Here is a 15,674-nt window from a genome sequence, read left to right on the forward strand (position 1 = left end):
TTCTTTGCAGTTTAACCTCGTTCTTTAGACGCTACTGACTGTCTTAGAAGTTTTATAAGCAGTTATTTTTATTCTGAGAATATTCAGCACATGACTTCATAATGAAGGTAATGATTATTTGCCTCCCTAGTAGAGAGAAGCTTGGAGAAGAGTTATGAAAAGTGTAGAGATCTACAGCTGACGAGACTTACTGCTGTTGAAGACCGAAAGATTCAGAGAAAAACTCCAGAACAGGTGAGTCGACTTAAAGGAGCAGTATGTAACTCTTGACACCTAGTGGTTAAAATGGGTACTGCAGTCCAAATTCTAAACATCAAACGTAAACACTCTTTGAAAGGGAGTGAAAAAATAAAAATACATAAAAATTATAATAATACACTAACAATAAGTCATGAATTGACTTTGTTTTTGAGGTAGCTGTGATTAACTCTTTGAAACATTTACCACTCGTAACAGGACGGTTCAAATTCTAAACATCGTAGAGAGCTGTCTCCCCCTCTCCTCTCTAGAGTCGATGCTCACACAGGTTGCCATGTGGTGGACACTGAAGCTTCAGTGTTGATCCAGCTCTGCATGGGTCTGTAAAACTTTCTGCGTTCTAACCTCTCTCCATTTTTCAAAAACATCTCCAATATTGATCCTAGTTTGAGCACGTTTCTGCTCGTGGAGCTTATTAGAAACATGCAGAGGCTTTTTAGGTCGGGTACAATCACTTCTATCTGAACCACTTCTCTTGCCCGCTTCCATCGCTGCAACACCTGTTGACCTGATAACTGCTCTCATATCTGGCAACCGAGGGGCGTCCAAAACGGCCGTGGGGGTGCCTGAAAACCGTCTACCTTCTCTGGTCCAAACAAATCCAGAGCATTCAGGACCAGAATCTAAAGTTAGAAGGAGGACATACTGGCTGCTGCATTGTTGTCAGAGAAGCCAGCACTTCAACATGTTTCCTTAATGTCTGATCATATAGTAAGGTCACTTTATCATTTCACTCACTACACATCTCACTGATTGGACCTTTAAAAAGTTCCAACAATGCCTGAACTCGTTTGCGTGTTAAAAAAAACGCCACCAGGGGGCGACATGTCCATTTATCTTATTTAGAATAGATCATTTAATCTTTTAATGGAATGGCACAAACATCCACGAGTTCTTCTCAGGTGTTTAACTTTTGTCGTCACTTCTTTGTCTTCTCTTCTAACTAAACCTCCTGGGTTGTTAAGGGACTTCAATGATTTTTTAGTCCCTTAATCAGACACAAGTGTTGACGCCTTCTGATGAACCCTAGCCGAGATGTGAGACTCACCAATCGTGTTTTCACACTCGCAGAAACCTCCTGAATGTGAACACAAACAGCTGAATGTTTCTCCTCCAGCCTCCTCGTATTTATTCTGCAGAAAGTCAGAGTGATCTGATGTGAGAACGCAGCAGGATATAATCAGGAGAATTCACTGGAGCCAGTGGGAGGGAGTTGTGACCTTTATTCCCCCTTCTGACCCCTGGCTCCTGTCCCGCATGCCGTTCCCCTCTCTCTCTCTTTCTGACTCTGTCCCCTCTCTCTAATGAGCCCAAAAAGAAACCTTAAAGAAATAATAAATACTGCGCATATTAAGACAAAAAGAAAACGTTATTGGGTAAAAATATGACTTAATTTCATTCATCACATTTCAGCAAAGAGGCATCAAGACGACGCTAAAAGGTATTTTAAAAAGAAAAATTGAAGCTGAGATGGAATAAAAACAGCAAAAAAACCAGGAGCTGAAATAGTGAAAGACAGTTAAAATGGGTGTTAAGATACACCAGGTGAGCTACATTAAGTTCTTATTGAATATTATTTATTTATTAAAGAAGGCTGCATGGTGGGGACGCTAGTGGCGCAGTGGTTAGTGCGCCTGTCCCCATGTATGGAGGCTGTCGTCTCAAGCGGGCGGCCCGGGCTCACTTCCCACCTGTGGCCTCCTTCCCGCATGTCGTTCCCCACTCTCTCTCTCTCCCTGATTTCCGACTCTATCCACTGTCCTATCTATCCATTAAAACCCCAAAAATAAATCTTTAAAAAAAAAAAAAAAAGAAGAAGGCTCCATGGTGGAGCAGGAGACTGGCCCTAGTTTTAAAATGGTGAAGCCCCATGCTTGTTGTTTGAGTAAATTTGACCTCATCTGGTTATCATGACATCACACCTTATGTATATATTTATTTATATTAACTTTTAAAATCTTCATTGAAGGTTTATCAGAAAGTAAACAAAGAGAAACATAGAACAGAACAGTGAGGGGATTGAATGTTGAGGTTACACAAAAATATTAATTCAGAAAAGGAATCACCTTTTTGTCCTCAGATTTATCTTAAAGTTTTATAAATTATCTTTAAGATACACAAATAAATGTACTAAATGTGTGGAAGAGTTTAGCTTGTAGAATAAATAAATGTTTGTCCTCTTTTTTTTGGTCTTTGGAAACAGTTTATGAAAACAGTTTGTGTCTCTTAAATTTCACGACACGGTTTTATAATTATTTAATTACCTTGACGATTCTCACTGACGTCATCACGTGTCGTCATTTTGATTCCCTACAATCACAATAACTTAATCTTTAAGTTTATAAACACGTGTGTCTGCTGTTTTGTTTTTGTCTGATATTTAAGAACTGATGGATTGATTAATTTAGACGTCATAGGGACACTTAATCTACGTTAAGTGACGTCACGCGTTGTTATGTTCACCTGAAAGTCCTCACCTGTCAGTCTAAACTCTCAGTTGGTGCAGACGTCATCGAGCTGCGTGCACGTGGCGGGAACGCGCACCATCATTCAACTCTTTATTAAATAAATGAGCCGATCGCGCGCCACTTTGGAGGTCCGATTAACGGCTGTGACGTAATCCCCGACTCGAGACTCCAATGCGGATTGTAATGAATTCACGTCAGCTCGTCGGTGGGCGGAGCGATTAATCGGTATCAGTCGCGGTTATTGATTAAAAATCATTCATGTGTTCTTCGGTCAGGCTCCAATTGGGCCTAAACGGATCCGTACCCGGAGGTAACCCGGATTCAACCCGCGAGGCTGTTCGTGAACGCGCTCTCTTAATCTCGTGCTTTGTTACTATTTCTGACGTTAATAATATTTATATTAATCACATTAATTAGCAACAGCTGTCTCCTTTATGAGACAAACCGGAAACTAGATTTGTTTGTCGAAATCAGAACACAAATGCAGCTTTTCTTTGTTTCAAAATAAAACCAACAAATTATCCCAACATATTAAAATATAAAATACTTTTAAGTGATAAATGTTTTACTAGTTAATTTGTATAAAGTTTACACTAACAGACATGAGGTAAAGAGTTCTTCAAAAAAGTAGATTTATCTGTTTTAAACAGGAATACAAATATTTCTGAAAATATCTACTGAATTAAAACGATTTTATTTTGTTTTGTCTGATTTAATTATTGATTATTTTTCTCCTCTGCAGGCCTACCAGCTCAAGGCCCCGGCTTCCCTCTGCTGAAGGCCCGGATGTAGTACCCCCTCTCGGCCGCTTGGTGGCGGTAGCGCCCCGAACTGCGAATGAGACGTAACGAGAGCATTTTATAACCGTTACTTTTTTCTTAATTTAACCACAAACAGTCAAAAACGAATTTAGTTAAGATTAATTAACATTCATTTAATTTATGCGAGTTAATCCGTTTAAACGACAGATTTCTAACTCAAAGTTTTCAAACGTAAACCTTGTAAAACGGGATTTTTATCCTGATCATTAATTAAAAGTAAGGCTGAAGAGCGGAAGTTGATTGTTTATTTAACGCTCCATGTTAACTTCCGGGATACTTTTTCACCTTTCTGTCCGTTTTCGGGACCTAAATCTCGGTTTTATCCTTCCTACTTTCACTGGAAGTTTAAAAACAAGTTGCATAAGAGCGAAATGTCTCTAAAAATCGTCTTTTCGTGTTAGAAACTCTCGTTGTTTTCGTTAAAGTTCGTTAATTCTCGCGCGTTTCAGGTAGAACTTTTAGTAAATAAAAAAGTGGATAAAACACGTTTTATTGTTTTGATTCTCATCACACACACACACACACACACACACACACACACACACACACACTCTCTCTCTCTCTCTCTCCATTTTGTGAACTGTGCTCGGCAGCAGCTTCTCCTCCTCCGCCACATGAGGGATATTTTGTTGGGACTATTTTTTTAATCGAGCTCGGTGAGTCCGATTCTCAAACGGTTAAATAATTACATCGAGGTTATCTTTATTCGGTCCTGACGTCATTAAATGAATGAAAACACGCAGATTAAGAGGAATCCCGTGTGCACGAGGGACTCAGACAACCGGTAACCTGAATAATAATGGAAACGAAACATTAGTTCGCAGGATAAGAGTTATTCTTTACGTCTAATTAATCCGACAAACTGTTTAATTTCCCTCCATTGATTACTAATAGTTACCTCGTTATCAAATGTCGGATTGAAGCTTCATTATTCATGAAGCACGTGCGTGTTTTGCATTAAAATAGTTGTTTTATTAATAATAATTCACAAGCTGCTGTTTTTACTTTGACATGAAGCAGTTTCTGTAAACATCAAACAACATCTGTGCACGTGAAAACACTTTAATTTGAATCATTGCAAACATTTAATTAAAAATCTTCTCTTTGTGAAATTCACATTTTTTGGCCTAAACAGGAATTAATTTGATATTTTAGTTAGATCTGTCCTCACGTGCTGATCCTCTTATAAACAATTAAACAGCGTTAATTATTGTATTCTTCGTTCTCTGTTGGTTTTCATGTTTAAGCTTCCTGACTGGATCTTTCTGATTTTATTTTCATGAAGAAAAAAGGCCTCAGACTTCACATGAATAACCCTGAACTTAACCTCCCCTGATTTCTGCAACCAAAAAGTTTGATAAGAATAAACAAAATAATTCACTCTATTTAAAGCAACAGATTTTTTTTTAGCTGCAAAGACACTTTCTGTTTACAAGAGGACATGTTGTTTCTGTGACATCATTTAAAATCTGCTTTCTAAGGTAATTTTTACTTAATTTTACTGTAATTTTATTTTGATGGGGAAGTTCATATTAATCAGCTTTTCTGTAAAAAGGCTCGTGTCCTCCTGTAATCCCTGCACGGCCAGATTTTAGAATAATCTCCCTTAGAACAAGATAAACAAGAAAGTGGACAAAGACGATAATTAGGGTGCAACACTAAAAAACTTCAAACTGAAACAACATGACGTATCGAAGCGATTAAGGGGACATAAAACAAATAAACAGTATAACATGTTAGTAGAAGCATGTAGCCACTAACCATCAGAGGGGGGGAAAAACTGAAATATTCTACTCAAGTAAAAGCAATTTCACTTTGATGACATTTGAGTACAAGTTAAATGACCCATTTACAAATATACTCGAGTAAATGTCAAAAATAGAGTGTTCAAATTGACTTTATGTAAAAGTTACTTTTTTTAATCTCAGAAAAAAAAAGCAGAAAAGTGCTGCACGTCCGTCCTGTCTCCATGACAACAGTCAGTTGAAAACGGCCGCTGTATGAGCGACACTCACGATTATTTTAATTGATACCGAGATCACAATTATGAAACACAGTGACTCGTTGATCTGCATCTTATTAATTTATCGAAACGTAAACACTCTTTGAAAGGGAGTGAAAAAATAAAAATACATAAAAAATATAATAATACACTAACAATAAGTCATGAATGGACTTTGTTTTTGAGGTAGCTGTGATGAACTCTTTGAAACATTTACCACTCGTAACAGGACGGTTCAAATTCTAAACATCGTAGAGCGCTGTCTCCCCCCCCTCCTCCTCTCTAGAGACCAAGCTCATGCAGGTCACCATGTGGTGGACACTGAAGCTTCAGTGTTTATCCAGCTCTGCATGGGTCTGTAAACCTTTCTGTGTTCTAACCTCTCTCCATTTTTCTAAAGCATCTCCAATATTGATCCTAGTTTGAGCACGTTTCTGCTCGTGGAGCTTATTAGAAACATGCAGAGGCTTTTTAGGTCGGGTACAATCACTTCTATCTGAACCACTTCTCTTGCCCGCTTCCATCGCTGCAACACCTGTTGACCTGATAACTGCTCTCATATCTGGCAAACTGAGGGGCGTCCAAAACGGCCGTGTGGGGGGTCGCCTTAAAACTGCCTACCTTCTCTGGTCCAAACAAATCCAGAGCATTCAGGACCAGAATCTAAAGTTAGAAGGAGGACATACTGACTGCTGCATTGTTGTCATAGCAACCAGCACTTCAACATGTTTCCTTAATGTCTGATCATATAGTAAGCTCACTTTATCATTTCACTCAGTACACATTTCACTGATTGATCCTTTAACTCTTTTAATTTCTTTTCCCACTTGGAGATTTTTAACGTCACATGTCACAACTGTTTATCTGTTCTTCTAATAAGAACATTTACTGAACACATTCATGAAAAACTAAAGTAGATTCTGTTTGTTTATTTAAATCAGACTCTTCAGACTGTTAGCTGACCAACAGGTCAAACAGCTTCTCTGTAAGCGTGAGACAAACAGTCTGTATGTGACAGAGGAAATAATGGGGAGAAACAGGTGAGAATAGATGAAAACATACAGGAGCTAACAATGTGTTTCTGCACACCGATGAAGGATCTCATTAGTCCCGCTGAAGATGCAGTCCCTGTTTGTTTCTCTCACAGCAAAGAAGTATGTAAAATATTAAAAAACATGCGATAAACGCAGAGCGACCACACGTATCTGACAGGAGAGACGTCCTCTTCAGGGGTCTAAAACATCATGAAAGCAGGAAAAATAAAAGTGACTCGTATTCAGCCTGAATCAGGAGCATTTGATAGAATAGAATAGAATTACTTTATTGATCCCAAACTGGGAAATTGTGGGAAAAGGGATAGTGAATATACGATAGAAAACGAGGCTGTAATAATATTCTATAATGTCCCTGAAGTCATGTTTGTATATCAAACAGATATTTCTGTGCATGAGTAACAAACACGTACGAATGCCTTTAATGGTTTGTTTAATTCACAGATGATGCTCGTTCAGGTGGAGAGAAACGCAGCCTGGATCTCATTATTTGTTTTTCTTCCTCCGCCGCTGCGTTACAGTTCAGCCCGTCTAATGAGGACTCTTCCTCTCCGTCTGTTTGTTTCTGCAGGAAGACGTTGATGCTACACGAGATGTTTTTATACCTTCGGGCGGTGGACGAGGAACGCGTCGCTGTAGGAACTCCAGAGAAGGAAAATATGATATGACTGAGTCTTTGGAGGCGGCCATTTTGAAGTTCCTCGAGTGTCCACTAGAGGCTGGCTGCAGAAGCACAGGAAGTCACATACACACCCATTCTAAAAAGTATGTTTTTACAGCAGAGATTAACATGTTTACAGCCTGGTTCAAAAAAACAAATAGGTGTGATTAGCTCATGTCTCGATCGACACACACTGTACGGGGGGGTGAATGTTTTGATGACTCATCAGTTTTGATTTGATGAAGGATAAGAGTTATTCACAATAAGGCGTGTAGCTGACATGATTGACAGGTGGGCGCAGTGTAACGGTTTGTCAGGAGGTTTAAAACCTGCCTCAGCTCCAGCTCTCAGGCTGTCGTTAGGTTGACTGAAAGAAAGTTAGGCTGGGATTGCTCTATAGTATCCTACTGCTCCACCGCCACTGAGAATCAGCTGGGAAAAAGACTACAACAACAACAACAACAATAATAACAGCAGGGTGTGTTTTTTCTTGCCTTAACTTTCCCGTACATTACACTGTGGAGACCATTCCACTCAGGATACCGTGACCTCTGACCTTTTAAGTGTAAATTTATTTCTCACCTCGTCGTGGTGTATTTAAAATTGTGAGGGTCGAACGTGTCACACAGAAATCTAAACTGACCCTCTCCTTAAAGCCCGATCACAGAGAGGGACGTCGCAAACTAATCGTTTTCTTCCTCTGGTACGGCGTGCATGCCGGGCGCTCTTCTCTGCTGCACAATGCGTTTTTCTAGCTTTTTTTTATGGTCGCACATAATGGTTTAAAAATGTTCAACATTTCAGCTCAAGACGAGAAGCCGTCATGCTCGTCGATGTCACTTTTGCATGAAGTAGCGAATCAAATCCTGTTGGAGGATTTATTTTTTCCATCTCGGGCGTTTTCATGAGTCACGCCTGGTTTAAACATCCGTGTTGAATCTTCGCCTTAGCAGCGCCGTAGTGACCTACGTCTTTGTGAGCGCCACATACTCGGCCATACTGCGCCTACAAACCCGTCCGCAGTGTCCGCATCTCTGAGCTAGTTACATCACCAGGTTTGGAGACTGAAACAGGGCGTGTTGTGTTGGAGCTGATGAATCCATGCCGGTCCAATCACAGGGCTTGAAGTGGCGTCGATTTTACGCGTAGTGAACGTCGGACTACGTTTGTACAGGCATAGAGTACTGGTTTCCCTCTTTCACAGATAGAAGATTTAATCGTAAATGATCTGAGATGTCACAGTTTCTTTCTTCTTGATTCTTAGTCCGGTTTTTAAAATCAGTTATAAAACGACCACAGAAGAAGAAAAAGATGAACATGAATCTCTTTGCATTTTCAGAGGCACTTTGTCTCCTCCTCCTCCCGCATTCCCACCTGACTCACCCGGTTTCTCCACAGCCTTTGACCTCCCCTCCCCTCCCCTCCCCCAACACACACACACACACACACACACACACACACACACACACACACTACCATGCAAACAAGGGGACGGGTCTCATGATGGTATTGTTTAGGGAGGGAAGTCACACTGAAAGTCTCTGAAGTGACGAGATGAAGAACGGACTCCTGTCCTTTAATACATCACGTTTTATAACTTCTGTTAGACGTTTTAAATTCAGATTTTTATTGAACACTGAAAGGCAACACGATATCAGTCAACAGTCGACTAGTCATCGAATCAGCAGAAACTATTACAAGTTAATATTTGTCTATTTAATCGAATCTAATATTTAATTTGCCTTTATTGCTCTGTGTGCCTTTGAATTGCCCCCCGGGGACAAATAACGTTTTTTGAATTTGAATTTGAATTCATATTCTCTTCTTCTTCTTGTCTTTTTAGCGCTGCAACACCTGAATTTCCCCTCTCGAGGTCGGTTAACGGACGGTCTGATGTAGAGAACAAACCAAATGACGTGAAGTAGCATCGCCATGGAGTCTATGGAGAATTCGCCTCTGGGATTTCTGCAGAAAATAAGCTCTGTGGCAAACACGTTTCTGATGCGTAGGCGTTTTGTTCAGCAGGAGAATCTTCACAAATGGACGCCATTTTTATGATGTTTGAAGCGTTAATGCGGCCAACAGAAGTAAAAAGCTAACGTTATGCTACAAGCTAACTACACCACGGTTGGATGATTTTGACGTCACTACCGATATGCTTCAGACGATCTCAGATGAGCTAATCTGCGGTTTTTGACAAGCTAGCGAAACCGTAGCTTCATAAATTGTTTATAAACCGTATATATTTGGCTTAACCCGGTGTTTGTGTCTGTCGTGATGGCGTTTAATGATAATAACAACCACTGTAGTCTCATTTAGCCACTTGTTAGCAACCGCCTTGCTAACGAGTTGATGCGTAAAATCTTTCAAATTCACAAGTGGGGGTATTACCTAACGTAGTTTATGTGTTCTAACAAAACGCTAACATCTCTTCAGCTTGTGTTAACCACAGGCCTTATTTCAATTGTCTAACCACAAACCCATTCATAATCCCTGTTAACTTTTAGACGTTAGACCCCATGGCGCTAACATGCTAACTTACTTCCTAGTTTTAGGACTCATTCCTGCCGCGCCCTATTACGTGAACTGATTATTCCATAAATCTTTGTTCTTTCTCGTTTTCTTCCATCGGAGGTCTAAACTGAACAACTTCCTGTTAACAATCTGATTGGTTGAAGGTTTCTGAAGATTCTCGGAAATATGGGTGACGATGTCTCGTGAAGGGTTTGGGGGGTCCCGAGGCCCGACCAGCTGAGAGGCTCCGCTCTGAAGAACTTTTAGATTTAAAACTCGAGAGACATTTTGAAATACGGACGTTTAACTAGACCGACTTTAAAAGAGCTGAACACTTCTCTAACCCTTTAACATAAATATTTATCCATCAGACTATTAAAGAAACTTTTCATCAAACAAACGAGGAGGGAAACTACGGAGCGTGCACGAGGAGGTCACCAACTCGCTCAGAGTCTCCACACAAACGTTAAATATACATTCTTCATTTTACACTCGGCAAATGTGTAACGCTGCTTCTTCGTGTTTCAGGTCAACACCGCAGCGAGGGATCGTGATCATTCTCATCGTGTGGACGCGTCACAAATCTCACACTTTATTCTGCATTAAACCTTCAGGAGGCCGAGACGTTTTAACTCCACGACTCGTCAGAGAATCTTCAGTTTTATAAAGTGGAGGGCGTCGACGAGTTCGGGTGAAGAAGTGACGTCATGTTTTATTCTTTGTCGTCCTCGCTGTCAGAATCTCGACGATGGACTGAACACTCAGGCGTTTTGGTTTAACGGTTGTTTCAGCGCTCACATGTTGTCAGCTTTTCTGTCTGCAGCTTTTTAAAAACATGATTTACACGTAATAAAACGTGTTTCTACTCTGACTCCACGTCTCTCTTTCTTCGCTGTCTCGTTCTTTTCACCTTCACGTACACAATAAGAGCGAACACAACAGAGTCACCTCCTCCCTGAAGAGAAACTGTGACTTTAGTCCAAAAATATTATAATTCATGCGTCAGGAAAAAATGCATGAGATGAACGTAAAGATGGGCGGAGTTTGATGACTAATGAAAATGATGAATACGACCATATAAGGAGTGGAATTAGCGAATTACATTTACTCCTGTTTCTGTTATTGAGTCGTTTTTTCATCTGTAATTTAACGTCTACTTAAGAAGGTTTGGTTTTAAGTATTGTTTTTCGCTGGGGGTGCCAGTGGCCTAGTGGTTGGTGTGTGCGCCCCATGTACAGAGGCTGTGGTCCCCCAGGCGGTTTAAGGTTCGGATCCGACCTGTGGCTCCTTTCCCCGCATGTCTACCTCTCTCTCTCCCCTCTTATTTTGTAATTTCACTTTAATTTGTGAAGATTTGAGATTTAAATCCTCTCATCCTTTTTCCTCTACAAGGAGAGATCCATTTTTTTTTTTTTTTTACAATTTTCCAATTTTTGCTGAAAGTTAATTTGAAATGCTACTTTTGACTTTTACTCAAGTACATTTTAAAATGGGTAATTTAACTTGAACTGAAGTTTACAAAGTGAAAGTTCTTCAACTTGAGTAGAATATTTCAGTTCTCTTTCCCACTCTGCATCATTTATGTTTTAGTCCTGAAGTTTGTTGACAAACAACGTAGAACAATTATTACATAGAGGTTGTTAATAAAAGTTTATGAAGCTAGATGTTTGTGAATTATATCTCCAAATGAATGTCATTAAATTTGAAAGTTATGTGACTAAACTACAGATGTTTGTTTTGTTATGAACTCGCTGTGAGAATGTCTTCAGGTGGTTAAAAACAACATTTCTAATTTTTACGCTTTAAATTAAATTTTCTTCAACGGTCGAGAAATGTCGCTCTCACCAAAACTATGTTACGTCCTTTGTGGTTATATGACCCTCAGAAACACTGTGACCTCAGCCGCTCCCCTGTGACCCCTGTGTGTGTGTGTGTGTGTGTGTGTGTGTGTGTGTGTGTGTGTGTGTGTGTGGAGAAAGGGAGGGTTGGGGAGAGGAGCCCTAACCATCTCAGGATGAGAATAAAAAAAGGGAAACATCACTGGGGGGTCCACAGATGAAGCAGGGGGGGGGGGTAGTTAAGTTGATGTAAAGTATTAAAGCTTTACCATTAATAGATGACGTCATCCTACAGCTATGATAACTGAATAATTAATAACGGGCTCCTTCAGCCCTGCAGGCTGTGTGACTTTAATACTGAGGATTACAATGAGATTAATTTAAGATTAATTTCATTATTTGAAAGTTTTAACACATTTGTTGATTTAGTCTCAAACATGCTGCAAATATACTCTTTAAAGACTCAAATATAAGTGTCATTAAACATATAAATTATGAAATATGACTTAATTAAAGCCATATAAAAGTAACGGCCAGATTTTTTTTTAAAAAGGACAAAACGGCTGATTTCGTCCAACGCGTAACAGGGAAAGTAAATGTTCCTAATTATTTAAAATTCAACCATGATGTAGGAATGATTTCTACGCCACCAGTTGGATAGTTTGGATCCATTTTGTGTGAAGGAGCCATTTTCTAACCAGGCGGGCGCACCACGGTGCCACGTCGGCTGCGTGGGCGTGTAGACACGGCGTGGCATTCAACTCCAACACACGGAGGAGAGAGACGGGTGATTTAAAAAAGTTTAAAGCCATACTTGTTGAAATTTACACCAAAACAGAACCTGAAGGCGCAGGCTGCATGTAGAGAGAGTGTGAGTGTGTGTGTGCAGAGGGGGGAGGCAGGCCTGTGTGTCAGTCAGCCTCCATTTTGATAAGCCTTCGTCCACGCAGAGAGGCGCAGGGAGTGTGTGGTGCAGTTTTTCCAGCGACTGCGCCATTCAGTCACTTCCTCTGCAACACCCCCCCCCCCCCCCACTCACAAATATGGTAAAACACAACAGGCTGCCGGGGTGGGGCGCCCAAGGCTCGGTGTGGCCTGTTGAAAGCCCTGACCTTACAGAACCAGCACAACGACCACTGGTTTTAGAAGAAGCAGGATTGTTTAGGGTGCAACGCAAGCTAACGCTGCGCGGTGCAGATCCGCCGCCATGTTTGATTCATTGTTTCAGTTAATAGGGGTGGTGGGTGGAGGAGGCAGTGAGTGGGATGGAGGGTTTCCAGTAGCGCTACCCTCGAGGCCCCTGAGGCAAAAAATGGGGCCCCCAGACCTTTTGTTCCCAGCTCGCAGCACCCTGAGGTTCACCATAGGTCATTTATGTAACATCATGACCAGGCACCGTCTCCATCCACAGAGTGAGAGTGGGGTGGGGGGGCTATAGAATAAGAAGGCGGGGTCTTTTTTTATTTAAATTAACCTCTCACTTCACCCAGAGGCCTCCGTCAGTTCAGAGCACGAGACTAAAGTAATAAAATCAACAGAAGTTTTCCCGCTCTTAGCTTTAAGCTAAAACTCCTGATGTGTCACGTAAGAGACCCCGTACTCCCATATATAGGATCATCTTTGCCTGCACGGAGCGTAGGGGTCGTTAGGCGCATGCGTGTTGTGGCCACGTCGTGTTGCATAAAAGCACGAGTACAGTACAGAATGGCACGAGCACAGGGGTCTCTCTCTCTCGCGTGCACATGAACACACGCGCTCATCTGGTGAATACCCTCGGATGGATGAGATGAGAGGGGGGGGTGCCTCCTCCTCCCCCATCCCTCCCTCCCCTCCTCTCTAACCTACTCCACACACACCACGTGGTTTCCTCTTGGTGAGTCGGTGGAGGGGCGGCGTCTCCCCTCCGCCGGATCACTGAGAGAGAGAGAGGCGGAGAGAGAGGAAAACATTTTCCCGACCTGATCCCGCCATAGTTTTTCCCCACTCTTCCACCACAGACCCATCACCAAAATCCACCAGTACCACCAGTACACCCACCTCCTCCTCCTCCTCCGAGGCTACAGGCTGCTGTACTCTGCTGGAGCCGCATCCTCCTGCTCCACTCACACAAACTGGATTTAAATTCAACACCCGCGTCCGCTTTTACACTTTTTTGTGTTTGAGTTTGCAGCGGAGAATTTAATTTAATTTGCCTGACAGAGTGTGAAGATCGTGTTGCTCTAAAAAGCGAATTAACGGCAGAAACTTTTTTTTATTCGCTGGCTTTTATTTGAGATATTTTTTTGGGTGTTTTTTTTTTCTTTGTGGTTTTTGTTTTCGTTTCTCTGGAGTAATGCAAACAGTAACCAACATGCACAAGCTGTACATTGGGAATCTAAGCGACAGCGTGACTGCTGAGGACTTAGGAAAAACCTTTGACGAACACAAGATCCCCTACTCCGGACAGTTTCTCATGAAAACCGGCTATGCATTTGTGGACTGTCCGGACGATCAGTGGGCCATGAAGGCCATCGAGACGTTTTCTGGTGAGTTCAGGAGGTCTTCGGAGACCCTGCAAGCTTTACTTTCATTCATTGTGAGTAGGGGGGGGAGCGGTGGTGGAGCCGCGGCTGCTCGCACACCTTTCGGCGGTGTGCCCCAGATTCTCTCCCCGTCCTCCTGCGGGGCTCCTGCATGAACATGCGAGATAAAAACACATCCACACAATTATTTTTTTTATTGATAGTAGCTGAATGGAGAGCTGAACACCCAGGGGAGCCATTCAACTTTTGCAAGGGGGGAGGGACACACGTAGTGTAAACGTAAAGCTATACCGTTACACTAGAGCCCCTTCATTTCTTACAACCACACACAATGCTGCAGCCTCATTAAGATCTCTGTAATTCCTCCTGTGGTGATTACAGCGTTTGTGTTCGAGGCTTATATTTGTATTTGAGTGACATTTTGAAGCCTAGCATTGGACTGACTCTCCTGTGATATATAATGAAGCCTCGCTGGCTCCCCTCCCCCTTTAAGCCGGCTGCCCACTATGACAAAGATAGACAAATATCCTACCGTTTCTTACTCTAACACATGCCCTGAACCTTCACGAACACAGAAATAAGAATTTAATCACAGCTAATGTCAAACCTGCACTCAGCTGTTTTTTATTTGCGTGTATTTCTCACCATTTGGTTTATTCGTAACGTGAGGACGAAAGGTCGCCATGCCTGCAGCTTCTTCTGCAGGAAACCTCACAAAACACAAACTGAGAGACACTGATAGGACCCTGAATGGTGTCAGAGAAAATATAACACTCATGTAAGTGTCGTGGATCATACGTATGGGGGTTTAAGTGGCTCATTATGGAGCCTACTTTACAGTTCCTGTTTGGGCCCTTTGAACCTGCACCCTCCCCCTTTCCTATCAGCTTGGTGTAGCTTCTCGTTAAATATAAAACCTTAAACTTTAAGAAGAGCTCTAACATGAGCTGTGTGTTCATAACACAGCCTACACCCTCCTATTGGGCCTGCCACTGCTAGTAAACAGTTAGCATGTAGCACCAGTGTGTCCTGACTTCGTGTTTTTAATTGTTTTTCAGGTAAAGTGGAGATTCAGGGGAAACGTATCGAGGTCGAGCACTCTGTCCCCAAGAAGCAAAGGTACCAAACAAATCCATAACACCATACCCCCTCCCCCCTCTCTAAACCCCCCCTTAATGTGTTGCACCACCTCGTACAGGCCTTTCTCTCATCTACGTACAACTGAATCAACATTTTGCTGGTTACTTTGAGAACACACACACTTGTTTTGTGAGTGTGTGAAGCTTTCTGCAGGTTGTGTTTCGGTTGGTTTGTTTGGTTGCTTGTTGGTGTGTTTGTGAGTGAACGGAGCCTCAACTTTGTCGGCCATTGCTGTGAAACTGTTTCAGCTTTCTGCTGCCGAGCTGTGCAGACTTCTCCTGCTCATTTGGGGAAAATGTTGCTGTTGGTGGAGTGAATCCTTGTTGGCATGTTCAGATCATATTCTGCAACAATCCTGCTAAAACACGTCCCAAAGTCTGACACACTATATTTATTTA

General features: G+C 41.8%; 1 protein-coding gene and 2 long non-coding RNA genes across 4 annotated transcripts in view; 2 read left to right on the forward strand and 1 right to left on the reverse strand.

The window, feature by feature from the left end:
• LOC132995271 (uncharacterized) overlaps positions 1-10,647 on the forward strand; it is a 41,399-nt gene extending 30,752 nt beyond the window's left edge. Inside the window, exon 2 of the long non-coding RNA XR_009677003.1 lies at positions 7,637-10,647. This is a non-coding gene — a long non-coding RNA (uncharacterized LOC132995271). The remainder of the gene's footprint in view (positions 1-7,636) is intronic.
• Positions 1-15,674, reverse strand: part of LOC132953976 (uncharacterized) — a 199,845-nt gene that overhangs the window by 104,442 nt on the left and 79,729 nt on the right. The window lies entirely within an intron of this gene.
• The window catches only part of igf2bp1 (insulin-like growth factor 2 mRNA binding protein 1), a 44,641-nt gene continuing 42,492 nt past the window's right edge, over positions 13,526-15,674 (forward strand). For both annotated transcript variants that reach the window (XM_061026347.1, XM_061026348.1), the window contains exons 1-2: positions 13,526-14,139; positions 15,195-15,255. In XM_061026347.1, coding sequence (XP_060882330.1) covers positions 13,947-14,139; positions 15,195-15,255 — 254 coding nt within the window. In that variant the 5' untranslated portion in view covers positions 13,526-13,946. The remainder of the gene's footprint in view (positions 14,140-15,194; positions 15,256-15,674) is intronic.

Source organism: Labrus mixtus, chromosome 20, assembly GCF_963584025.1.
Source record: "Labrus mixtus chromosome 20, fLabMix1.1, whole genome shotgun sequence".
Lineage (NCBI taxonomy): Eukaryota > Metazoa > Chordata > Actinopteri > Labriformes > Labridae > Labrus > Labrus mixtus.